The sequence below is a fragment of the Sus scrofa genome, chromosome 1 (assembly GCF_054392235.1).
Source record: "Sus scrofa isolate SSC_HxYL_T2T_F1_AM1 chromosome 1, Sscrofa_HxYL_maternal_Yorkshire_Landrace_v2.0, whole genome shotgun sequence".
NCBI lineage: Eukaryota > Metazoa > Chordata > Mammalia > Artiodactyla > Suidae > Sus > Sus scrofa.
In genome coordinates, this window is record NC_139383.1 from 226,252,212 (window position 1) to 226,279,187 (window position 26,976).

The following is a 26,976-nucleotide window of genomic DNA, read 5'->3' on the forward strand; positions in this document are numbered from 1 at the left end:
CTCATCTTCGGTGCTGCATTGTGTGTTAATGTCTTAAATTTTATCTTCTGAGTAACTACGTCTTTTTTTTTTTTTTTTTTTTTTGTCTTTTTGCTATTTCTTGGGCCGTTCCCATGGCATATGGAGGTTCTCAGGCTAGGGGTCGAATTGGAGCTGTAGCAGGGACCGAACCCGCAACCTCATGGTTCCTAGTCAGATTCGTTAACCACTACGCCACGACGGGAACTCCCCCCCCCTTTTTTTTTTAATGTCTCTTGTTTAAATCTTTCAATAAGTTCTCAGTTTATTTTTTTTTCAATTTTAAATTCTTTTCTTTTTTTACGGCCCCACCTGCAACATGTGGAAATTCCCAGGCTATGGGCTGAATTGGAGCTGCGGCCACCGGCCTACACCACAGCCACAGCAGTGCCAGATCCGAGCTGCATCTGTGACCCATGCTACAGCTTGCATTAATGCCAGATCCTTTAACCCACTGAGTGAGGCCAGGCATCGAACTTGTTACCTCATGGATACTTATGTCTAGTTCTTAACTTGCTGTGCTACAGTAGGAACTCTGAGTTCTTAGTTTAATAATGATACATTTCACTTCTAGAAATCCACCCGTCCCCTTAAACTTGATTGGTTATTCCAAATAGCTTATCTTGCTTGTCTTTGTGATTCAGTTTTTTATTTCTCTAGTCATTTCCAGCTCTTTAGTGTCTGACAGTTCTAAGTAGTGCTTGGGGTGGGAGAGTGTCAGTAGTTTTTGCTAGCTTTTTCCAGTGATGCCTTGCTTGCTTCCCTGTAAGTGTGGTCTTTGGTTATATGTTTTGGCTTGGTCTTAATTCATGGAAAATTTACAGGTCTAAATGGAGGATGCTTTTTTTTTCCCAAGAGGGTTGGGTTGCTTTTGCCTGGAACCAGGGATACCATTAACCTCACAGCCTCAGTGGTCCAGACAAAGGCAGGAGTCCTAAGATCTCTGCAGTCTTTTATTTGACTAGGAATTTCCCCCCATTTCTTCTGCTCTCTTTCTTTTCATACTCACATTTACCTTTTTTTTTAAAAAAAATAGAGAATAGTCATTTTATATGGTAGTTTCTGTTGCAGAATTTTGTTGTTTCTTTGAAACTTGCTCTACATTAGTTATTGTCTAGACTTTAAGAAAGAAAACTCTGCTGTAAAATTGTAGGTATTTTGGTTTATAAAAATGCAAAAAGGAAAAGAAGTGTGTTTTAAAAGTAAAAAGTACTGAGAATGTGCGATATTTTCATGGAAAGGAAGAAGCAATAAGAGCTATCATGTCACATACTGTAATTAACTTTAAAGGAAAATGAATTTCACACAGGTCTAATTTTATTTCTATTGTGTAAAGATCCTAAGGAAATCCTCTATTTTAAAATGTGACCAGAGCTTTCATTTTAGTTATTGAAAGGTACAATTTTCACACATTACTGTGTGAAATGGATTGAATTTTAAGTCTTTAAAACTAACCAGGTTTTATTTTTCTTTCTCCATGTGCATTACCTTTGAAACTGAAAGGGCTTGTTAGAGCCACATAAATTGGTGGCAGTAATTTTTTTTTTTAAGGGCCACAGGTGCTGCATATGGAAGTTCCCAAGCTAGCAGTTGAATTGGAGCTGCAGCTGCTGGCCTATGCCACAGCCACAGCAAAGCCAGAGTCGAGCCTTGTCTGAGACCAACACTGCAGCTTGTGGCAATGCTGGATCCTTAACCCACTGAGCGGGCCAGGGATCAAACCCACATCCTCATGGTTACTAGTCAGGATTGTTTCCACTGAGCCATGATGGGAATTCCTGGTGGCAGTAATTTACATTAGCCTTGCTTTAAGTTATCAGCCAATAGGTGGAGATGGGATTGATGCTCTTTCATTTGGATCACAGTACTTAAGTAGGTGTTGACTGAACTGTGATAAGAAGGGTCATTGAAAGGGATGGTAAGAGCCAAATGAGGACAAGCATAGTCTTTTAAAAAATATTAAATAAAAGTACCTGAAATTTTTAGTTAGATAATTTCTTTTAGTCTTTTCTGGGAGTTTTACAGTATCTAAGAGATGGATCTTCTTTTTTTAATAATTGGATTTTCTAATGAAATGTTTTCTCCTGTACATTCATATATTTCAGAAGTTTTTGCTGGTTATGTTGAGTCCACCTTAGAGCTGGGTGTGTGGCAGTGAAACTCAGGAGAGAGATGGAGGCTCAAAGCATTGTTTGGAGAGAACTGCACGGGGATAATGTTGAAGGTTCTGAGGGAGGTGGCAAGTGATGAGGGCAGGGTAAGAAATTGTGGGTTGGATAATGTCTTATGTAAACAAAATCTCATAATCAAATAATATTTGGGAAATGTGAAATTTAGCATAGCTAAACAGGCTTCCTTATAGCCTGGCCTCTCAGAACCTTAGGAGTATCTGTTGGCACTGTGACTTTGTAAGAGAAGGAGGAAAGGAGGCTGAATTTTTTGACCACAGGTTCTTGTAGAGCTAATGTTCACTGGAAACATTTTGGGAAGAATTGGTCTTCTATGGTTTTTGCATTATCTCCCTGTATTAGGTAGGAATGGCTCCTTATTGGTAAGGTTTCTTTTTTCTTTTTTTTTTGGTCTTTTTGCTATTTCTTTGGGCTGCTTCCGCGGCATATGGAGGTTCCCAGGCTAGGGGTCGAATTGGAGCTGTAGCCACCAGCCCACACCAGAGCCACAGCAACGCGGGATCTGAGCTGCGTCTGCAACCTACACCACAGCTCATGGCAATGCCGGATCGTTAACCCACTGAGCAAGGGCAGGGATCGAACCCGCAACCTCATGGTTCCTAGTTGGATTCGTTAACCACTGCGCCATGATGGGAACTCCTTATTGGTAAGGTTTCTAATGTGGCAAGTTGCTGCCATGTCCTCCTCCTATTTCCTGGAAAATGAACGTGGTCATATAGAGGGAATACCAGATGCTCATGGTCCTCAGAAGAGGGTGTCCTTGATCTGGTTGTGGCCTGTGTTTGGTGACGCAGGCCCAGAGCTCAAGGATATGAACTCAAACATTTTCTTCTGTGTAGGTTTGTAGATGTATCATTCATCCTGATGCCAGTTTGGGGGGTACTGGCTCCCTCTCTGAAGTTCAAAGCCTAGTCCTTAAACAGCTCCTGAGTGGTTCTGGTAATGAAAATTTAGTTTTGTTTTTTATTTTCACATTGCCATCTGATTCTCTCCCCCACTCCCCAGCTGTACAGCATGGGGATCAAGTTACTCTTACATGTATACATTTTTTCCCTCACCCTTTGTTCTGTTGCAATATGAGTATCTAGACATAGTTCTCAATGCTACTCAGCAGGATCTCCTTGTAAATCTACTCCAAGAGCAATAGCTTGCATCTGTTAACCCCAAGCTCCCGATCCCTCCCACTCCCTCCCTCTCCCCCTGGGCAGCCACAAGTCCATTCTCCAAGTCCATGATTTCCTTTGCTGTGGAAAGGTTCGTTTGTGCTGGATATTAGATTCCAGTTATAAGTGATATCATATGGTATTTGTCTTTGTCTTTCTGACTCATTTCACTCAGTAGGAGAGTCTCTGTTTCCATCCATGTTGCTGCAAATGGCATTCTTTTGTTCTTTTTATGGCTGAGTAGTACTTCATTGTGTATATACACCACATCTTCCGAATCCAATCGTCTGTCAATGGACATTTGGGTTGTTTCCAGCTCTTGGCTACTGTGAACAGAGCTGCAGTGAACATGCAGGTGCATATGTCTTTTTTAAGGAAAGTTTTGTCCGGATAGATGCCCAAGAGTGGGATTGCGGGGTCATATGGTAGTTCTATGTATAGATTTCTAAGGTGCCTCCAGACTGTTCTCCATAGTGGCTGTACCAGTTGACATTCCCACCAGCAGTGCAGGAGGGTTCCCTTTTCTCCACAACCCCTCTAGCACTTGTTAATTATGGACTTATTAATGATGGCCATTCTGACTGGTGTGAGTTGGTATCTCGTGGTCGTTTTGATTTGCATTTCTCTTATAATCAGCGATGTTGAGCATTTTTTCATGTGCTTGCTGGCCATCTGTACATCTCCCTTGGAAAAATGTCTATTCAGGCCTTTTGCCCATTTTTCCATTGGGTGGTTGGCTTTTTTGCTGTTGAGTTGTGTAAGTTGCTTGTATATCCTAGAGATTAAGCCCTTGTCAGGTGCATTGTTTGAAACTATTTTCTCCCATTCTGAAAGTTGTCTTTTTGTTTTCTTTTTGGTTTCCTTTGCTGTGCAAAAGCTTGTCAGTTTGATTAGGTCCCATTGGTTTATTTTTGGTCTTATTTCTATTGCTTTGGGAGACTGACCTGAGAAAATATTCATGAGGCTGATGTCAGAGAGTGTTTTGCCTATGTTCTCTTCTAGGAGTTTGATGGTGTCCTGTCGTATATTTAAGTCTTTCAGCCATTTTGAGTTTATTTTCATGCATGGCGTGAGGGTGTGTTCTAGTTTCATTGCTTTGCATGCGGCTGTCCAGGTTTCCCAGCAATGCTTGCTGAATAGACTTTCTTTTTCCCATTTTATGTTCTTGCCTCCCTTGTCAAAGATTAATTGACCATAGGTGTGTCAGGGTTTATTTCCGAGTTCTCTATTCTGTTCCATTGGTCGGTCTGTCTGTTTTGATACCAGTACCACACTGTTTTGATGACTGTGGCTTTGTAGTATTTGTTGAAGTCTGGGAGAGTGATGCCTCCTGCTTGGTTTTTGTTTCTCAGGATTGCTTTGGCGATTCTGGGTCTTTTGTTGTTCCATATAAATGTTTGGATTGTTTGTTCTAGTTCTGTGAAAAATGTCATGGGTAATTTGATAGGGATTGCATTGAATCTGTAGATTGCTTTGGGTAGTATGGCCATTTTTACAATATTGATTTTCCCAATCCAGGAACATGGAATATCTTTCCATTTCTTTACATCTTCTTTGATTTCTTTGATTAAAGTTTTATAGTTCTTGGCATATAGGTCCTTTACCTCCTTGGTCAGGTGTATTCCAAGGTATTTGATTTCGTGAGGTACAATTTTAAAAGGTATCATATTTTTGTATTCCTTTTCCAATATTTCATTGCTGGCATACAGAAATGCAACTGACTTCTGAACGTTAATCTTATATCCTGCTACTTTGCTGAATTTATTAATCACTTCAAATAGTTTTGGGGTTGAGTCCTTAGGGTTTTCTATGTATAGTATCATGTCATCTGCATACAGTGACAGTTTTCTCTCTTCTCTTCCTATTTGGATGCCTTTTATTTCTTTTGTTTGTCTAACTGCTATGGCTAGGACTTCCAAAACTATGTTGAAGAGCAGTGGTGAGAGTGGGCATCCCTGTCTTGTTCCAGATTGGAGTGAGAAGGCTTTCAGTTTTTCTCCACTGAGTATTATATTTGCTGTGGGTTTGTCATAAATGGCTTTGATTATGTTCAGGAATGTTCCCTGAGTTTTTATCATAAATGGATGTTGGACTTTGTCAAATGCTTTTTCTCATAAATGGATGTTGGACTTTGTCAAATGCTTTTTCTGCATCTATTGAGATGATCATATGGTTTTTGACTTTTCCTTTGTTAATGTGGTATATGACATTCATTGATTCACGTATGATGAACCATCCTTGTGAACCTGGGATGATTCCCACCTGGTCATGGTGTATGATCTTTCTGATATGTTGTTGGATTCGTTTAGCTAAAATTTTGTTGTGAATTTTTACATTTATATTCATCAAAGATATTGGCCGATAGTTTTCTTTCTTGGTATTATCTTTGTCTGGTTTTGGAATTAGGGTAATGGTGGCCTCATAGAATGTCTTTGGGAGTATTCCTTCTTCCGCAACCTTTTGAAAAAGTTTAAGGAGGCTGAGCACCAGATCCTCTTTGTATATTTGGTAGAATTCGCCTGTGAAGCCATCTGGTCCTGGGCTTTTATTTGTAGGGAGTGTTTTTATGACATATTCAATTTCACTTCTAGTGATTGGCCTGTTCAGTTGGTCTATTTCTTCTTGATTCAATTTTGGCAGGCTGTAAGTCTCTAGAGAGTTGTCCATTTCTTCCAGATTGTCAAATTTGTTGGCATATAGTTGTTCACATTATCATTCTTGAAGACAATAATATTCTATGTGGCCAAACATCAAGGCTCATTCCAGACTCAGGCATTCCCATATTCTTGGTTTATGTAGCTATTTTCACAATCAAGTTCAGCATAAAAATAGTAATTTTTCTCTGTCCTCCTTTTCAAGTATTTCTAGATAATGGATTCAAGAAAATTAAAATTGCTTTTGTTTGATATAACATAAAATATGGAATTGGAGTTCCTGCTGTGGTGCAACAGTGTTGGCAGTGTCTCTGCAGGGCTAGGATGCAGGTTTAATCCCCAGGGTGGGACAGTGAGTTAAAGGATCTGGCACCGTAGCTGTATCATAGGTCGAAACTACAGCCCAGATCTGATCCCTGGCCTGGGAACTTCCATATGCCGTGGGCCAGCCAAAAAAGAAAAAAAAAGTGGCTTTGACAAATGGTAGGAAGTATAAATAGCTGGGCTGCAAGTTGGACTTACACCTAAATGACTACTACAGAATAGAATCCTTCAGAATTCTCTTTGTTGGAGTCAGCTACTGAATAACATTACAGCCTCAGGATTTTTGTCCCATTTTGCTTTAATATACCAGTGTTTGCCACCAGTAGTAGCTAACATTATTCAGTATATACTATGGAGCAGGCCTTGTCATAAGTATTTTATTTATTCATCTCATTTTATCCTAGGAAGTAGATAAATAAAACTATCATCTATTATCAATGCCATTTTACAGGTGAGATAACTTACCCAAGATATCAAAACTCATAACTGTGGAGCCGGGATTCAAGAGTAATGGAGGAGTTCCCGTCATGGCGCAGTGGTTAACGAATCCGACTAGGAACCATGAGGTTGCGGGTTCGATCCCTGGCCTTTCTCAGTGGGTTAAGGATCCAGCGTTGCCGTGAGCTGTGGTGTAGGTTGCATACTCGGCTCAGATCCCGAGTTGCTGTGGCTCTGGCGTAGGCCAGTGGCTACAGCTCTGATTAGACCCCTAGCCTGGGAACCTCCATTTGCAGCAGGAGCAGCCCTGCAAAAGGCAAAAAGAAAAAAAAGAAAAAAAAAAAAAAGAGTAAGAATGGAAAACTCTAACCTAAGCTGGTACTGTTGTGTAAAGCTTCATGGCCAAACCATGAGCCAGAAAGTCAATTCTAAACTTCTATATAATCAAGGAAGGAAAAACTTCCCTCTATCCCCCAATGACTGGAAGGGAAAGTCAGTAATTTGGTGACTAGGTTTGCCACTTTTCTATTTTTTTTTAAGGACTACCTATTAAAAAGGTGATTTGAAAATACTGGCTTAGACCAAGAACAGGACTGATAGATTCACTCACAGACATGCATTCTATTTTTTAAAAATATGTTACAAGAGTTCCCGTCATGGTGCAGCAGAAACGAATCCGACTAGAAATCAAGAGGTTTCAGGTTCGGTCCCTGGCCTCGCTCAGTGGGTTAAGGATCTGGCCTTGCTGTGAGCTGTGGTGTAGGTCGCACATGCAGCTCGGATCTGGCGTTGCCGTGGCTCTGATTTAGGCCGGCAGCAACAGCTCCGATTAGACCCCTAGCCTGCGAACCTCCATATGCTGTGGGTGTGACCCTGAAAAAAGACAAAAGACAAAAAAAAAAAAAAAAAAAAAAAAAAATTACAGAAAAAAATAAACAAAATTGTTAACTTTATTGTACACATCTACACATGGCTCTTGCAGAAAATCCTAAAAGGAATCTTGACCATACAAAGTCCAATTTCCTTTTAAAGAGGATCAATTATCCTAACACTTAATAAAATAGTAAAATCTCACACCAAGACCCTGATAAGTTATTTTTACATATAATAAATTAAAGCACAATGATCTTTACTAATGCATTCATATTTTCTACATTATTAAGCCCCCTTTCTCTTTCAACTCTTTAAAGCATATTATATTGCAGGATAACACAACACTACAAAAACACTGTTAATAAACTTTTAAAACAGAGATTGCCTAAGTACTTAGTATCTGTCTTCACCTTCTTTACTAACAGAACCCCATTTAATTGAAAGAACATGTAGCTGAATTAAAAACTGCATTTCCAACTGCTCTTGCAGCTAAGGCTACTCATGGTAGGGTTCTGGCTAATGAAATGTAACTGGTCATCACTGGGCATGACTTCCAGGAGAAAGCTTTGAAGAAGCAGTCTCAAGCAGGCACAACTCCTTTGCCCTTCTCCCCTCTTCCCTCCACCAGATATTCAGACATTATCAGCAGCTGTCACAAGAGCATGAGGGTAAGGATCTCATCATGAAGACGGCACAAGAAAACTGCTTAGGAGTACAGATCTATGATGACATCTAGGAACCAACACACACTCTAGACTACCTGACTGAAACTTCTACATGAAAACTGAATGCTCTGTTTCAGCCACTGATTTTTTTAGGTCTTATTGCTGACAGCAAAATAATATCTGACAGATACATTTCCTCCTTAGTAACCAAACTCATAGATCCCCACTTCCCCATTCTCTAGAGGATTTAGGTAAGAAAGTGACATATCAGAGTCTGTGACACTGAAGTGACCCTACTAAAGGAAAAGTAGAAGCCACTTAGCTTTTGAACAGTTCCAAAGTATGGCCTGGGCTTGAGCCTTTTTACAACTACTAATGCCAGGAAAATTCCAATTTAGATAAAGACTATATCTGTTTTGGAGTTCCCATCATGGCTCAGTGGTTAACGAACCCAACTAGTATCCATGAGGACGAAGGTTTGATCCCTGGCCTCATTCAGTGGGTTAACAATCCGGCGTTGCCGTGAGCTGTGGTGTAGGTCACAAACATGGCTCAGATCCCACATTGCTAGGGCTGTGGTGTAGGCCAGCAGCTACAGCTCACATTTGACCCCTAGCCTGGGAACCTCCATATGCCACAGGTGCAGCCCTAAAAGGACAAAAGACAAAAAAATTTAAATTTAAATTTAAAAAAAAGAATATAACTGTTTCTCCCAGTTCCTCTACAGGGCTCTATCTACTTTTTCTCCTTTTTCTCCTAGTTGTTAGTTTTTTCCACCTTGCTTCATTTCTCCCTCAGTGCTACTTCTCACTCAAAGCAATTTTAGATTTAACACACCCTAATAACACTTAGTGGAAGTGTTGAGTTTCCCTTTCATTCTTCATGAAGAAAAACAACTTAAGGTATTTCCAGTGGTCTCATTTTCATTCCTCAGAGTGTAAAATTTTGGATCATACACATAGGCTGAACATTATTCCTTCAATGAAAATGAAAAAGAAAATACTAACAATTTTCTTGAACATTAAACTATATTTTCCTATTGTAGAATATGTGTAATAAATGGAGTTTTGGCTTGTTTTTGGTGTTTTAGGGGGCCACACCTGCAGCAGGTGAAAGTTCCCAAGCCAGAGATGGAACTCGCACCACAGCAGTGACCCAGGCTGCTGCAGTGACAACACCAGATCCTTAATCCACTGCACCACAAGGGAATTCCAGAACATAAGTTTTTTTAAAAAATCAAATGTTTAAACCTGAAAATAAGAGAAAAACATTTTATCATTTTAGTGATGTGTTTCTCTTTTTAAAATCATGTTTTAGTTAGAATATAATTAGAATCAGACTCCTGGAATTCCCAGGTGTAACTGCACTTCCAGGACCCCAAAATCCCACTGACAGGTGGTGACTTACTTCGAGGAACTTTTGCTAGGAATCTGGTGAGTGGGAGCAATTCCCCAGCCTCTCCATCCCAGTCAGACTCGCCACTCCCTTCCCATCATCAAGTGGATGACTTACAAGGATAACTGCATACAATACCGGAAATCCCTTGTGGGTATTCAGGACCATGGGGATATATCTACACAGAGGTGTCTTGGTTTATTCAGTTACCATACAATTGTGAATATTTTCCTAACATTTACTCTATTGTACATATTACTCTCATGTCTGTAACAATTTGCATCATTATTTTCTTTTGTGACATATAGGTTGTTTAATATTCTTTGCTATAATATTTAAAGAAAAACACTGGAAAATAAGTTTGGTACACAGACATTGATCCATAATTTCTAATCATTTCTAAAATAGATTCTAGAAGCAGAAGGTATGGATCAATAGTTCCTTTTTGACAAGAGAATTATTATTATTATTATTACTATTGGTCTTTTGAGGGCCACACTCGTGGCATATGGAGGTTCCCAGGCTAGGGGTCGAATCAGAGCTGTAGCCACCGGCCTACACCATAGCCATGCCAGATCCCAGCCATGTCTGCGACCTATACCACAGCTCACAGCAACACCAGATCCTTAACCCACTGAGCGAGGCCAGGGATTGAACCTGCATCATGATACTAGTTGGGCTTGTTAACCGCTGAGCCATGACAGGAGTCCCGACAACAGAATCATTTAAATCTTTCTACTCTACCTATAAATTCCCTCCTTAAAAATAAACCTGCTTCCATGCCTTTAAAAAGTCATAGTAAAGACGACATCTAAATGATCTTCATCTTTGTTTTTAAAAAGGGGGGACAAGTAGGGCCAAAGTAGGAAGGGCTCCAAGTACACATGCTCTATTCAAGTTCTTCTGTAAACCGCAGGCAAGGTCAGCTGCAATGGGAACAGAAGAAGCTTTGGCTTCTGAAGATACTAAGCATCCACTGAAGACCCTGGCAGATACTGATCCGAAAGAAAGGAAGAAGTCCAGAGCACACAATGTAATTCAAAGTTCTAACTACCCTTCCTGGTGACAATCTACAATAGTAGAAAGTGATGAGATGAATTGGGAGCTTGGGGTTAACAGATGCAAACTATTGCTTTTGGAATGGATTAGCAATGAGATCCTGCTGTGTAGCACTGAGAACTATGTCTAGTCACTTACGATGGAGCATGATAATGGGAGAAAAAAGAATGTATACATGTATGCGTAACTGGGTCACCATGCTGTACAGCAGGAAAAAAAAAATCACATTGAGGAAACAACAAAAAAATTAAAAATAAATAAATAAAAAAGAAAGTGAATAGAGAAAGGCATTTCCCACCTTTGCTATAAGTAGGTGTCATCTTAGATAAATCCTAACATTTTGGTCTCAGGCTCCTCTTTCATAAATGTGTTGGCTACATCATAATCTCCAAGACTCTTTCCTAGGTGAAATCATCAATGATTTGATGATCATCACCCAAATCCAACACTAAAGCTTTTCACCTCTGAGTCTTCCATTCCTTCCCCTTCAGTAATTCCCACTGCTGTTCCGCTCTGGTTCCCCCCATGGATATCTGCCCCTCTGGGAATACGGATGATCCAGAACACTTTGCGCATCCTCACTCACCACTATGACTCACATGGTTGATGCCCAGTGATGTCTTGAATTCTCACCACAATCTCAGGGATTGTGCCAGTCCCCAAGAAACATAACCTCTTTCCATGCCTATGGTACAGTATTCACACCACCTATAGGGCTCCTAGTCCGTCTGTATGTGTTATTTATTCCTTGGGGAAAACCTTCATAACTCCCCATCCACCCTCCACTGGCAAACACCTAATGCTTCTCATACCGTCGCAAACGACTCAGCATGTGACTCATATGTGCTTGTTTATCAATTTAGCATTTCTAAAGAGCGATCTTCCCCACAGGGATCCCACCTACCCTCTCATGTGCAAGACTGCTGCTCAGGAGCAACAGCCATGTACTCTGAGGTCAGCCTGCATCTGGGCTTAACTCTCTTCTATCAACAATACCCTAGCAATACCCCTCTGGAAACATAGCTTCCAGAACTAAAGGAACATTCTAGATGCAATGTGACCAGTGACTAACAACTACCATCACCTCCCCTGTCTGGATGGTATGACTTGAGATTACGCAGCCTAAACCTTCATTCACTAAAGATCACATAAAATGCTGGCAGGTAATGGGTTTTGACTTTCAGATTTTATTTCACAGAATTAAAATCTGAAAGTCACAATCCCAGGCCAATAGTTCTCTTAGCAGTAAAACTTGTCTAGAATATTTCACCTTGAATGTGAAAATTACACATAAAGTTATTCAAATTATTTATTTCAGGATAAATGATATCCTGACATGATAAAAACACAAAAAAGAAAGAAACTTTCCTGATGACTCAGTTTTACCTCATTTGGAAAACCACAGCCTTAGATAAATTTGTTGTCCAAGAGCACCATCTTGTGGATGAAGGTATTTAAGCTATCTCATTCTAGGAAGAGGAAAAAATGTTATCTATAACATTAGATGTCATTGAGACATCTTGGTATGAAAAGATTCCTATGCTTCAGCCAACAGATTTCTTAAAGGGGTTCCTGAAAAATTCTAATATAAAAGAAATATAGAACTCATAAAAATTCATTATCAAAGAATTCAGTTGACCTTCCTGAAGAAATGTTACTTACAATAGAGCAAACGTTTTTAAGCTGGGAAGAATCACGAAGAGCTGTCAATGCAATCCCTTCCCTTTATAGACACTAAGGCAAAGACAGAGCTTTCCTGAAAGTCGCAGGCAGGGGTTAAAGATATTGTTTATATAAGTAAATAGGTCAACTAGTCTGTTTGGTTTAATACAGCCTTCTATTTCAAGAGGCTGTTAAAAAAAAAAAAAAAAAAAAAGACAAGAAATGAGGCAGTCAGTGTCTGTGTGGCAAAGTGCCACTCTCATGGGTTAGCAATGATCTGGGCACCCCACTGTGCACCGTGGCCCAACCCCACATTGACACCTATGAGACTATCATACCTTCCCTGCCTCCACAGCCTTTAGCGTCCCTTTCCTTCTTGGATTTATCTGCTTTCCCCTGCCCAAGAAAGCCATGCTACCAATAAAAATAAGAGGTAGAACAAATGTTAAATCATCCTGTTAAAACCCAAGAAAACCATCCTATCAATAAAAAATAAGAGATAAAACAAATGTTAAATCACCCTGTTGAAGAGAGAAGCATCTATAATCATGGAAAAGCACTCACTATGTGTTAAAATGGGAGAAAGAAGAGACAAAACGAAACTCTATTTACTATGATACCACGCCCTTAAAAGAAATATAACTATTGGTAATTCCCGTCGTCGTCGAGGCTCAGCGGAAATGAATCTGACAAATATCCATGAAAATGCAGGCTTGATCCCTGGCCTGGATCAGTGGGTCAGGGATCCGGCAGCACTGTTGTGGGCTGTGGTGTAGGTCACAAACATGGCTCAGATCTGGTGTGGCTATGGCGTAGGCCAGTGGCTACAGCTCTGATTCGACCCCTAGCCTGGGAACCTCCATATGCCGTGGGTGAGGCCCTAAAAAGACAAAAAATAAAAATAAATAAGAAATATAATTACTGAGCATTAGGCAAAGAAAAAACATTGGAAGAGAATGCAATAAACTTTTTTTGAAAGCTCTTGTCTCCAAATGTCAGCATCATGAGTGAGTTCAATTTTCTCTCATATAATACTTTCCATCATTTTTATATTAACATTTATACTAACGAAAGGTAATTTGTATAAAATGTACACATTTATAACCAGACTGTAAGGGAAATTGAAAATGGAAATTGGAAAGAGGACCCCAATATACCTATTCACCCAGGAAAAGCATAGCCAAAAAAATTTCCCCAGCTCTCTAGGAGAAATATACAGTTATAAGATATTACATTTTTTTTTTTGTCTGAAGGTTTGTCACAGTACTTTTCAAACTATCTTGGATTTTCTATCGATTATCTACTATTAAATACCTGGATGACAAAGCAATAGGCTTGCAAATTAATATTAAAGAAAAATCTCAGAAACATAGTTTTTTTTTTTTTTTTTTTTTTTTTCAAGGCCATACTCATGGCATATGGAGGTTCCCAGGCTAGGGACAGAATAAGAGTTGTAGCCGCTGGCCTCCACCACAACCACAGCAACACCAGATATGAGCTTTGTCTGCGACCTAAACCACAGCTCACAGCAACACCATATCCTTAACCCATTGAGCGAAGCCAGGGACTGAACTTACATCTTCATGGTTATTAGTCAGATTCATTTCTGCTGAGCCACAACCAGAACTACCGAAATACAGTTTCTTTATTCTATATATCTTCTAAGATGCAGGAACATGATTTCATATCCTAAGCGCATTTTCTGCTTACAAAATTTTGCCTGAGTTGTATGTCAGAATATACAACATAATGCTCCCTAAAGACTCCCATGATCTCCAGTTTGAGAACCAACATCTCATAATGTGATAGGTGTCTGAGGTTCCTATGAAGAACGCAGCTACCTGAAGCTCAGTAAACAAGAATGGAACACTGTCACCTGGCCTCAAAAGCCCTGCATCATCTATGCAGAATGAGATCAGAGAAGGAATCTTTTGCTAAATACCTTAAAGCAGAGGCTTTCAAAGTGTTGGCTGGGGATCATCAGGAGACACTCAGATGCCATCTGGGTCTGTGGCATCAAAACTGTTTTCATAATTATACCAGGGCATTATTTGCCTTTTTTTTTTTTTTTTTGCTTTGCTTTGCTTTTAGGGCCACACCTGCAGCATATGGAAGTTCCCGGGCTAAGGGGTCAAATTAAAGCTACCAGCCTATATACCACAGCCACAGCAACGCTGGATCCCCGACCCACTGATCGAGGCCAAGGATCAAACCCACATCCTTATGGATACTAGTTGGAATCATTTCTGCTGCCACACAATGGGAATTCACATTATTTGCCTTTTTCACTCTCATTCTCATGCTTGTGTAAAGTGGAGTTTTCCAGAGGCTCTGAGACATTACAACACATTAAATGTAGAAGCAGAAATAAGAATCCAGAGAGGTCTTCTATTAAGCTAGATGTTAGAGATGTGAAAAAATATAAAATAATGCCACTCATCTCACTAAATATTCTGTTTAGGAAAATATAGCCATTTTTAATTAAAAAATGAATGTTATATAACAGATTGTTTTTAATGAATTAAATATTTTAAAACAGTCTCAGTTTTAATTTCTCATATAATAAAAAAGGAGAGATACAAGCAAAAGCTCCTTGAGATCCATAATTATTAAAGTATAAAGCAGTCCTGAAGTTCCTGTCGTGGTGCAGCAGAAACAAATCCGACTAGGAACTATGAGGTTGTGGGTTTGATCCCTGGCCTTGCTCAGCGGGTCGAGGATCTGGTGTTGCCATGAGCTGTGGTGTAGGTCTCAGACACGGCTCGGATCTGGTGTTGCTGTGGCTGTGGCACAGGCCAGAGGCTACAGCTCCTATTCCACCTCCAACCTGGAACCTCCATATGCCGCAAGTGCAGCCCTAAAAAGACAAAAAAAAAAAAAAAAAGGTATAAAGCAGTCCTGAGACCAAAAAGTTTGAGAACCACTGTCTCAGGGTACTAGTGTTCAGAAAACCCCACTCTGACCTCTCCCTCTCCCTCTTCAGTCAAAGCACTTTCCAGTCCTATAAAAATCCAGGTAAGAGAATGAAGACATCAAGTCAGTCTTATCTCGATTGTTGTCCCAAAAGGATTGTCTTGTGCCCGTATAAAACGTACTCGGCATCACTGTCACATCTTCCCATCATTATGGTGAAAATGTCTTCTGCAAAAGTGGAAAAGCCTGAGAAGAAAGTAAGTAAGCCTAAGAGGCCTAGAAAAGCCCACACATTAGAAAGAGTTGCAAGTGAAGGTGTGCACCGAGGGAGGAAAGCACATAAGGCATGATCCTGACGTGTCCCTGTGCACTAAACATGTGTTGCCCCTGGAAAGCCCAACCACAGTACTTGAGCCAACATCATACATGAAAAACTAGAGAAATTCCCTGTGCAGTGAGTCACCCTCAGTGTAGGAGACCACTGAGTACCTGATTGTACAAGAGAGGGTGGGGAACACCTTCAGTGACGTGGAGGCAGATGAGGTGGAGACGAACATCATTCAGTGAAGGGACTGAATTTCAAATAAAACCTAGGAGACTTAAGAACAGTTCCAGATGGCACTGGTGATAGACAGTCACAGGTCATGAGTGAAGCAGACGTGCTTTCTTCCTCTCCAGGACTGCTGAAAACTATCAAAGATGGTTACACACAATGGAAACATCCATCCTTCATGCAATGCCATCTCACAGGTTTATTCAGAAGAAAGAAGTACCTAGACATAAAGCAATCAAAGAAGGTTAAATTACTGTGAAGTATGAATTCTACTGATGCACTACTCCGAAGACATCAGCTGAAAGGGGCCGCTGCAGACAACACTGCCTGTTAGGATGTGAATGAAGTAGTCAAATCAGAAAGTTGAGATGATAGAGGAGACAGGTGAGGCTGAGGAGAGGAGGTGTCTGTCACCACCCAACAAAGGGAAAATCTTGCAAAGAAGACGCTTTTGAAAACAGACAATACTCTTAGAGATTCTTCAGTGTTACTGATTAAGAAGATAGCCATTTTAAGCAAAGCACATGGAACTTCATTATAATTTTGATTTAATGAAGCATTATCATAAAGAGGATCACCATTATATGCTATGATAGGTATTGTCAGAATTGCAGCCTAAAATAACATGGAACACAAGCCTGAATAATTTACTGTCTCTGTACTGGTGTAAGTTAAAAAAAAAAAAAAATGCTGATATCTACCTTAGCTCTCACAAACAGAATGAGATGCACTCTGTCTTCGAAGGTCTGTGGAAATATGGCTATTGGCCATCACAGAAATGTTCCACTTTCCTTCTTTCCTACAGATACCTGTTGATTTTCATGCCCATTAGGCAAGGTGAATCATCCCACACACAGCACCTTTTTCTCTCTATTCATCTTTTCTATTTATCTTTTTCATGTGTTTATTTCCTAAAGAAACCCCACACTCCTTTTATTAGAGGACTAATTTTTTATCTTTTTTTTTTCTTTTCTTTTTAGGGCTGCACCCACAGCATAGGGAAGTTCCCAGGCTACAGCTGCCAGCCTACACCACAGCCACAGCCACACAGGATCCGAGCCACGTCTGCGACCTATACCACAGCTCACGGCAGTGCCGGATCCCTGACCCACTGACCAAGGCCAGGGATCAAACTCACATCCTCATGGATACTAGTCAGATTCATTTCCATTTTGTCACAAGAGGAACTCCCTCAGAGGACTAATTTTTAAATTTACAGTTAGCAAAAGCTAATTAAAATGTTTTATCAGTGGACCTTAGTAAAACATAAGCCTCCCCTGCCACAAAAAAAAAAAAAAAAAAAAATTCAGATCTTAAGACTCATGCTTCTGTTACTGCTTCCAAAGAATCATCTATGGTCACCCAAGAACACAGGTGGCTCTATTTCTAAGTTCAGGACCTTCTTTACTCACAAAAGTTCCTGACATCCCCAAACACTTCAATTTCATTTCCAGGTATTAATGTAGTCAGTAGTCTCATTCTCCCAAAAAAAAATTCAAAATTGTATCTGTGTCCCATCTATCTCAAAAAGGTTTGATCATCCTATCCCAAGAGCAAGTATTTATATCGCTGTATTAGGGGTTGGAAAATTTTTTCTGCAAAGGGTAAGACAATAAATATTTTTGCTTTTGTAAGCCATACAATCTCTGTTAAAACTACTCAACTTTGCCACTGTAGTACAAAAAAGCCATATATAGTAAATAAATAAACAGGTAAGGCTATGCCCCAATAAAACTTTACTTACAAAAACAAGCAACAGGCAGAATCTGGCTGCCAAGCCCAGCTTTGTGTCAGACACCCAAAGGCTGGGCTTTGTCATGGTATGCCTTTGACAGTCTTGGTATTTTGGTTTAAAAAACAGTATCTTGGAGTTCCCGTCGTGGCGCAGTGGTTAATGAATCCGACTAGGAACCATGAGGTTTCGGGTTCGATCCCTGCCCTTGCTCAGTGGGTTAACGATTCGGCGTTGCCGTGAGCTGTGGTGTAGGTTGCAGACGCGGCTCGGATCCTGCGTTGTTGTGCCTATGGCGTAGGCCGGTGGCTACAGCTCCGATTCAACCCCTAGCCTGGGAACCTCCATATGCCGCGGGAGCGGCCCAAGAAATAGCAACAACAACAACAACAACAACAACAACAACAACAAAAGACAAAAAAAAAAAAAAAAATCAAAAAAACAGTATCTTGCTTAAATCATGTTATTTAATAACATATGGAAGTTTCTGGACCAAAATGAATCCAAGCCACAACTGCAATCTACACTGCTGCTATAACAATGCCAGATCCTTTTAACCCACTGTGCTGCGCAGAGGGCCAGGGATCAAACTTGAGTTTCTGCAGCAACCCGAGCCACTGTAGTCATATTCTTAACCCACTGTATCACAGTGGGAACTCCAAGGCTACAGTTTTTCAATCATTCTTTTAACATTAAAGGAAATAGCCATAACTAGAAATTAGGAGGGTGCCTGAACTGCAATTTAATGACCATAATCTCTTTCAAAATAATACCATGAACCATAACCAGTTCCCAATACAATTTTTTTGTCTTTCTTTTTTTTTCTTTTTTTTTTTTTTTTTTTTTTGGTCTTTCTAGGGCCACACCCACAGCATATGGAGGTTCCCAGGCTAGGGGTCCAATTGGAGCTGTAGCCACCGGCCTACACCAGAGCCACAGCAATGCAGGATCTGAGCCACGTCTGCAACCTACACTGCAGCTCACAGCAACGCCGGATCCTTAACCCATTGAGCAAGGCCAGGGATCGAACCCACGTTCTCATAGGATGCCAGCTGAGTTTGTTAACCACTGAGCCATGACAGGAACTCCCCCAATACAATTTAAACATTGAGCTGATCAGTTAAACAATACAAAGATACAACAGTAAAGAGCAAAACAATATACAGGTTTTTTTCAATGCATATTCGCTGCAATGATTTCAAACATTCCTGACAGCTAGAGGTTATTATTAAACTCACTCTTCCTCACTCTTTTTAATGCACTCTCTTATAACTCTCCATCTACCTCAAGGGGGCAAACACAAGTTATTTTCCATTTGTTTGAATTTAGGTGTCTTAAATGTGATTGGCTTTGTTTACCAATAGAAGTTTACAACATCTTTCTCCTATCTGTTTTTATACTAAGAAAGCATTGAAAACATCAGCTCAGCCCTGGAGCTACTAAATTCTTCTAAAGAAATTCCACAAAATTCTATGCCTTGAAGGTCCTACCAAAGTGACAAATTCCTGGCTCCGAAACCTGTAAATGATGACGATGTTTTAAAACTGCATGTTTACAACCACTGGATTTTTGTTCATTGGATTTTAATAACTAAAGTTACTCATTAATGAAGTCTAAAGTCAATATTCCCTTGAAGAAATTCCAATGTGTAACTGGTTTTCAAACACAAGCAGTAAATTGATAAACCCTGCAAACCAAAGCCAATCAGCCTCATGTGTGCTGTCAACAACCATGTTATTTTACTATAAAATATGAAAAAATTTTATGGAGTTTCCATCATGCCGCAGCAGAAACAAATCTGACTGGTATCCATGAGGATACAGGTTCAATCCCTAGCCTCACTCAGCAGGTCAGGGATCCAGCATTACTGTGGTTAGGTTGCAGACACAGCTCAGATCCCGTGTTGCTGTGGCTGTGGCTGTGGCGTGGCATGGGCAGCAGCTGCAGCTCCAATTTGACCCCTACCCTGGAACTTCCATATGCTGTGGCTGTGGCCCTAAAAGGCAAATAAACAAATAAAATATGTATGAGCACCACATAGATAGCTCACAAGAAAGAAAGAAAGAAAGAGAGAGAAAGAGAGAGAAAGGGAGAGAGAGAGAGAAAGAAAGGAAGGAAGGAAGGGAGAGATAGAAAGAAAGGAAGGAAGGAAGAAAAAGAAAAGAAAGAAAGGAAGACAGGAAGGAGAAAAATTAGTTTAGGGCAGTTTTATGTCAGCTGTTTTGAAAATCATCCCAAATATGCTGCTCTACCTCTTAATCATATTTGCAGGGAAAAAAAAAAAAAAAAAAAAAAAAAAAGAACAAAGGGCTCAATAATCCCAAAGTATGGTTAGGAAAATAATCTTAGACTGATTTTTATTTTATTTTCAAGCCCTCAGATATGTCACCTCTCGGCCCAGGACCCAAATGATTCCTCAGCTCAGTCAGCCCCTCAGAAACCTACAAACTTACCAGGATACCAGAGAGAAGAAACCACAGAGAGGCACAAAATAACCCATGAGGTCCGGGCAGATTTGTAGTTGACACTGACCTAATTTTACACATACCTACAACTATCTTCTAACTACACATAATTACTTCCTGAAGACTGGTGTGAGGGGCGGTTCCTGTTGTGGCTCAGTGGTCAGCAAACCTGACTAATATCCATGAGGATGAGGGTTCAATCCCTGGCCTTGCTCAGTAAGGATCCGGCATTGCCATGAGCTGTGGTGTAGGTCGCAGACAAGGCACAGATTCCACATTGCTGTGGCTGTGGCATAGGCTAGCAGCTACAGCTCCAACTCAACCCTTAGCCTGGAACCTCCAAATGCCATGGGTGTGACCCTAAATAGACAAAAGACAAAAAAAAAAAAAAAAAAAAAAAAAAAAAAAAAAAAAACTGCTGTGGGTAGTAAGAGCACCTGAGAGTCCCTCTACCAGCCTTATAACTTCAGGAAAACGCTTCAACTTTTCTGGGCAGCAAGTGAAAATACCAACCACATTTGCTTGGCCCCATCCATTTCAATGGAAATCCCAAAAAAACTGGTTTAGTAAGACAAGGTTCTATTTCTGTAAGGAATTCTTACTGTTAATGACACTCATTTTCCTAAGTATAAGTAACCATTATATGTTAAACTTAAAGGAGATTTGTTACTACTAAAGAAAAATCAGTAAGAATATACTTGGAATTGAAATACAAAAAAAAAAAAAACAGTAAAGCTTTAATACAAGGTACAATCTGAAACTTTGAGGTGGGGGAACATACATACATGTATACATACTAATATAAAATAAAAGATCAAAAGGAAATCATAAAGAGGTTATTTTTGTTTGGTAAGCTTAGGAGTAATTTATATTTTTATTCATGTTTTTCTCTATTTTCAATTTCTCTACATGAGTACATACTAATAAACAAATTCTCAACATGGAGATTACTTACATTAATGAAAATACAAAAGAGATAAAAAGAAAGGATGTTTTCTCTCTTTTTTAATTTTTATTTTTAATATTCTAAAATACACATTTTAAACATCATGTATTCATCATCTAGCTTCAATAACTAATATTTTACCAATCTTCATTCAATTATATCCAATTATATTGTCTGAGATACTTCAAAAACAAATTTCAGACTGCATGTTATTTCATTTACATATTTTTCAGTGTGTATCTTCAATTGGTAAGAAAAAATATAGAGAGTCACCATGCCATCATTATTTTTAACAGGATAATAGCAATTTCATAGTATCATCTAATACCCAGTCTAGTTTCAAAAATAAGAATGGCCCTATTAACAACAGTGTTCAATAACTGCAATCCATATAGAAAATTGAAACTATGCCACTACTGCATAACCAGAAATGCATGAAGTACTATAAATCAAAAAGAAAAGCATGACACAAAGAAAAATATACAAGAGGCTTGAATAGGCATTTTGATAAAGGGTAAATCCAAACCATCAATAAATATAAAAGACAAAATCATAATGTAATTTAAAACCACAAGAATCTACTACACAGACTCATTTCACTTTAGAATGGCTAAAATTAAAACCAGTAATACCAACTGACAGGGAGGATATGGAGCAATGGGAACCAGCAAATGTTGGTATAGAAATGTCTAAGCTGAAAAAACAGTTTTCTTTTTAAAATAACCATGTGTATACCCTATAACCACTCCTAGGCATACACCCCACAGAAACGCAAGCTTCCACAACCTAGGAAATATGTGCAGAACATTCACAGAAGTTTTGTGCATAAAACCCAAAACTAGAAGCAATCAAAATGATCCTTAGTTACAAAACGAATAAACTGTGGTGCATTCATACAATAGGATATTATACAGCAGTGAAAATGAATGAACTACAGCCACGCACAATACAGAAAAAGCTTAGAAATGTAATTAGGTATGACAGAAGCCAGACATCCAAGAGTATATAATGAATGATTCTTCAGGCTCTATAAAATTCAGAAATAAGATACAATGAGCTGCTTTTTTAAAGGAGAGATTACCATAAAGTCTGAATAGCGATTACCTTTGGAGGAAAAGGTGGAGACTACAATAGGGAAAAGGGACAGGTGGGGGAAATCTAGAGTGTTGATGAGGTTTTCCTTGAAGTCAGTGATGGTATAGCTCATCATGAAGCTCTAAGTTTATGCCTTATGTACTTTTCAGCTTGTTTTATATTTCAAAATATAAAAGGTTTAACAATAATATAACAATTACCTCGGGCAGGATTATCAATGGAGGCAAATTCACTGGGTGAAAGACTGCTGGGGAATAGGATTATCACCTAGTCTCTAAATATCACCCTATAGGTCACTTATCAATTTCAAAGGGAAATTCATGGCTGGATCCTTCATATAGGGAAAAAAAAAAAGCAGTTTATAAAAAACATTATTGGGAAAACCAGGGATCTTTGAATATGGTCTATATGTTAAATGATATTACATAAATGGTAAATAGCCTTATAACTGAAAGATACATGCTGAAATAATTAATGGTGAACTGCCATGATGTTTGCAACTTACTTTTAAATGTTACAGTACAAAGACAGACAAAGACAAGATGATAGAAGAACACAAAGCAATTATGGCAAATATTAACAACTGGGGAATCTATGTAAAGGTATCCAGGTGTTCACTACATTACTTCAACCTTTTGGTAGGCAAGAAATTTTTCAAAATAAAACAATGGAAAAGGGGATAAAAGGTTTCAAAAAAGGAGGAGCTCCAACTATGGTGCAGCAGGTTAGGATGCACTGTTGTCTCTGTGGTGGCACAGGTTCAATCCCTGGCCCAGCACAGTGGGTTAAGGATCTGGCATTACCACAGCTGTGGCATAGGTCACAGCCATTGTTCAGATTCATTCCCTGGCCTGAGAACTTCCATATGCCAAGGGTATAGCCATAAAAAAATTTTTAACTAAAAAAACAAAAAAGTTTCCAAAAGAAAAGATTTAAAAATAAGGTTTACAATTGGGGAGGCAAAAGGATTAGATTATATCAACTGGATTACATTCTCATGAAAAGTAACTGGAAAAACTATAATAATAGGCACTGTTTGAAAAAGAAAAAATTCTCACAATTTGTTGGGGGGGGAGAATGTAAGTACCTTTAATATAATTTGTTTAAATGATTACAGGAAAACTACAAGAAGAACACATATTAAAATACTACTTTTGCCTTAAGATGGTAGCATTACGAAGAACATTTCCTGTTTTCCAAGTTTTTTATAATGTCCTTTGCTTTTAAACTTTTTTTTTTTTTTTTTTGCTATTTTTAGGGCTGCTCCCATGGCATATGGAGGTTCCCAGGCCAGGGCTCCAATCAGAGCTGCAGCTGCCAGTCTACACCACAGCCACAGCAACACCAGATCCAAGCTGAGTCTGCAACCTATACCACAGCTCAGGGCAACACCAGATCCTTAACCCACTGAGCAAGGCCAGGGATCAAACCTGTGTCAGATGCTAGTCAGATTCATTCACCACTGAACCTTGATGGGAACTCCTGCTTTTAAAATTTTTGAATGTAATTTAAAATTGACCAGATAACCACAAACTATACTACTGTTGAACAGCCTCAGGCATGTGTACAATTGTTTCAATCTGGAAAATAGCAACAGAAATCATACTGACATGTCTGTATTTCCTCCCTTCCTGTGAGGAATTACAGGTTACACAAAACAACAAATGACTACTTCTCAAGCACCTAAAATGGTAACAACAGTAACATGAAATGATGTTTTACAAACCCAGTATAACAGAAACATACCTCATCGTATATGCTCCCATTAATGTCTGCACCATAGATGGGTGCCACAAAGGTTAAGTTCTTCCAGTACTTGCGCTCCAAATCTTCATAATCCAAGTATCTTGGAGTACAATATCTAGAAAAGGTAGATGAAAAAAAGCACAAACCATTAAGATAATTGTAAGATTCCCCCCCATTTGATATAAATCACTCTCTAAACAAAATCCTACCAAAATGAAAATACTGCAGCAGCTCACGGTGCCAAATCTAACAAGTAAATATACAAATGTATTTATGAATTATCATTTTATTAAATAACTCTGCATGAAAAACTCATTTTTTGACTAAAAACAAAAATATTTTCATGAAAGTATCAACAATAAGCAGAAACTTAGTTAAAATTCATTATTTTAGCTTTTGAAATATTTTCTACAATCTTTAACCAATTATACTATAACAAGAAATTTTAGAGATTCAAATATAAAACACAAAGCATAGAATATACGTAATCTGTAATTACATATATCACATGTAATTTTCTTACAATTTCTTGTAATTTTCTATAGAAAAATTGACAATCTCACTAAAAATACTAGAAAGTAAAACTAAAATAAGATATTGTACAGTTATTAGATCGACAAATGATTACTATATAACCTGTAATAAAGAATAACACCTCTCTTACACAGCTGGAGCATAAACTGATAACCAGAGTATAATTTTTCAACACATATCAACACCCTTAAAAACGGTGTTGGCCCTTTGGCCCTAAAACCCATCCTAGAAATTCATCCCAACAACACAAAGAAGTGTAAAATGTTGCTGCAGCATTAAATGAAACCTCAAGCTTATGTCCAGCAACTAGAACTAAGTTAAATAAAAGAACACAAAAAAGGAGTTCCCATTGCGGCTCAACGGTTAAGAACCCAACTAGTATCCATGAGGATGTGGGTTTGATCCCTGGCCTCGCTCAGTGGGTTAAGGATCCAGTGTTGCCATGAGCTGTGGTGTAGATCGCAGACATGGTTCAGATCCCACATCACCATGGCTGTGGTGTAGGCCAGCAGCTGTAGCTCAAATTCGACCCCCAGCCTGGGAACTTCCCTATGCTGAAGGTGCGGCCCTAAAAAGAAAAAAAAAAAAAAAAAAAAAAAGAAAAACACAAAATAAGATAGATCTTTCTATATACTGATATTAAAATCTTTCCACAGTGAATAAAGCAGATTATAGAATAGTGAATACACTATGATCCTATTTATGTAAAAAAGATCTATAACTACATATTAAATGGCCAGAAAGAAATATACACCAAATTATTAATACTAATGGTTCTGTCCCACATAGGAATTATAGAAAGGTACCTACTCTTCTGTACTATGTAGATTTTAAATAATAATCCTCTATTATAATCACCAAAAAAAAAAAACAATGATTCCACAGGAAAAAAAAAGCCAACAAACAGAAAACAATGCAATAAACATAATGAAAAAGCTGTTTAGCAGGAGTAGCAATCCCTATAAAGCCTACTTGGACATTTTAGATTGAATAATTACAGAAAAATCAATATTTACATCTACTACCTGGGGATGCCAAACTGGTTATCTAAGCAGTAAGGAAGAATACCAAACAACTTAATTTAACAACTGCGTCTGAAATACAGAATAATTTTCAGATTTAACCAAAACACTAGGATCTCACAGGGCAGCCAAAAATAAAGAGAATGTGTATGTCAGAATCTGTCAGAATCACTACATGACTTGAGTATGATCAGAGGGTTCCAGTAGTAATAAGAATTTCCAGGCACAAGCTAAACAAGCCAGAGGTCAGAGTCAGGTTATGAAAAAAAGGTAGCAAAGATGCTACTTATTATGACTTATAAAAAAACTTCTTCTATTTTGTAAATTAAAGCCCTAAATTGCCTTTCACTATGAGAAGACCTAAAGAATCTATCATTATATACTCACTCAGGATCAATTTTTAACAACTCATAACTCTAAGAGAGAAAGCTATAGTTTACTTTGGCTACTGAGGTTAAATTATAAAATCTTTTAATATTTGAAACAAACACTGACACTAAACTTGGAGAAAGTGACCAGTTCACTCAGTTGGTACCTGATTCTAATTAAACCTGGCTACAGAGTCCATCCCTAAAGAACTATAAAACAATTATAGCTATTTCACAAATCCAGCTTCAGCTTGCTCAAAACTGATGCAACCACGCCTTTTTACCCAGAACCTTTCATTTACTATAGCACAGTTGTTAAGAGACGGAACTCCAGGATAAGACTACCTGGGTTTCAATCCAGGCTTTGTCATTTATAAGCTACACACATAACTGTGGGGAGGGGACTGAATCTCTCTGGATCTCAACTATTCATCTGTAAGATAGGGATAATAATAACTGAGCTGTCGTGAGAACTGCATCAGGTAATTGTAAAGCACTTAGCTCTATGCCCAAAACAAATTACAGACCAGTAATGTAAGTGATGCAAGACAGTGTGTCTTGCCACAAACTTTTATAATAGAGGTACATATTGGAAATCTCCAGATGTTCTTTGGACTAAGCTGTGATATTAACCAAATGAGCATGTTATCCTCTTTACTGTTTATACCAAGCACATTATGTACTGTGTACCTATGCAAGGGCATATATTAAAGGAGAAAAGATGAACAGAAAGACCAGAAGGATGCTTCCCGCCTCCCATGTAAATTAGTCCCATCTTAGGACCATTCCATACCCATTATGAAGACCACATGATCTTAGTGTAGTTGGGAATGAACAAGTAGGGTCTTGGCTTGAGGTTTAAAAACTCATTTCACTGGCATTTGAAATAAATTTTCATATGAAACTGGCACAAAGGAAACATACAACACTTATAGTGAAATTAATCCAACTCAAAAGATAAATTAATCCAACTCAAAATTAACTTTGAAAGAAATAAAATTTAGTCTTTAGTCTTTCCGACGATTTCTTTTCTTTTTTTTTTTTTTTTTTTTTTTTTTTTTGTCTTTTTAGGGCCATGCCCATGACATATGAAAGTTCCTGGGGTAGGGGTCGAATTGGAGCTGCAGCTGCCAGCCACAGCAACAAAAGATCCAAGCTGTGT

General features: G+C 38.7%; 1 protein-coding gene across 2 annotated transcripts in view; it reads right to left on the reverse strand.

Moving 5' to 3' along the window:
- Positions 1-26,976, reverse strand: part of KDM4C (lysine demethylase 4C) — a 436,329-nt gene that overhangs the window by 352,784 nt on the left and 56,569 nt on the right. For both annotated transcript variants that reach the window (XM_021063862.2, XM_021063858.2), the window contains one exon: positions 23,891-24,005. Coding sequence is in view for 1 of the 2 variants with exons in the window: in XM_021063858.2 (XP_020919517.1) it covers positions 23,891-24,005 (115 nt within the window). In the remaining variant the exon portion in view is untranslated. The remainder of the gene's footprint in view (positions 1-23,890; positions 24,006-26,976) is intronic.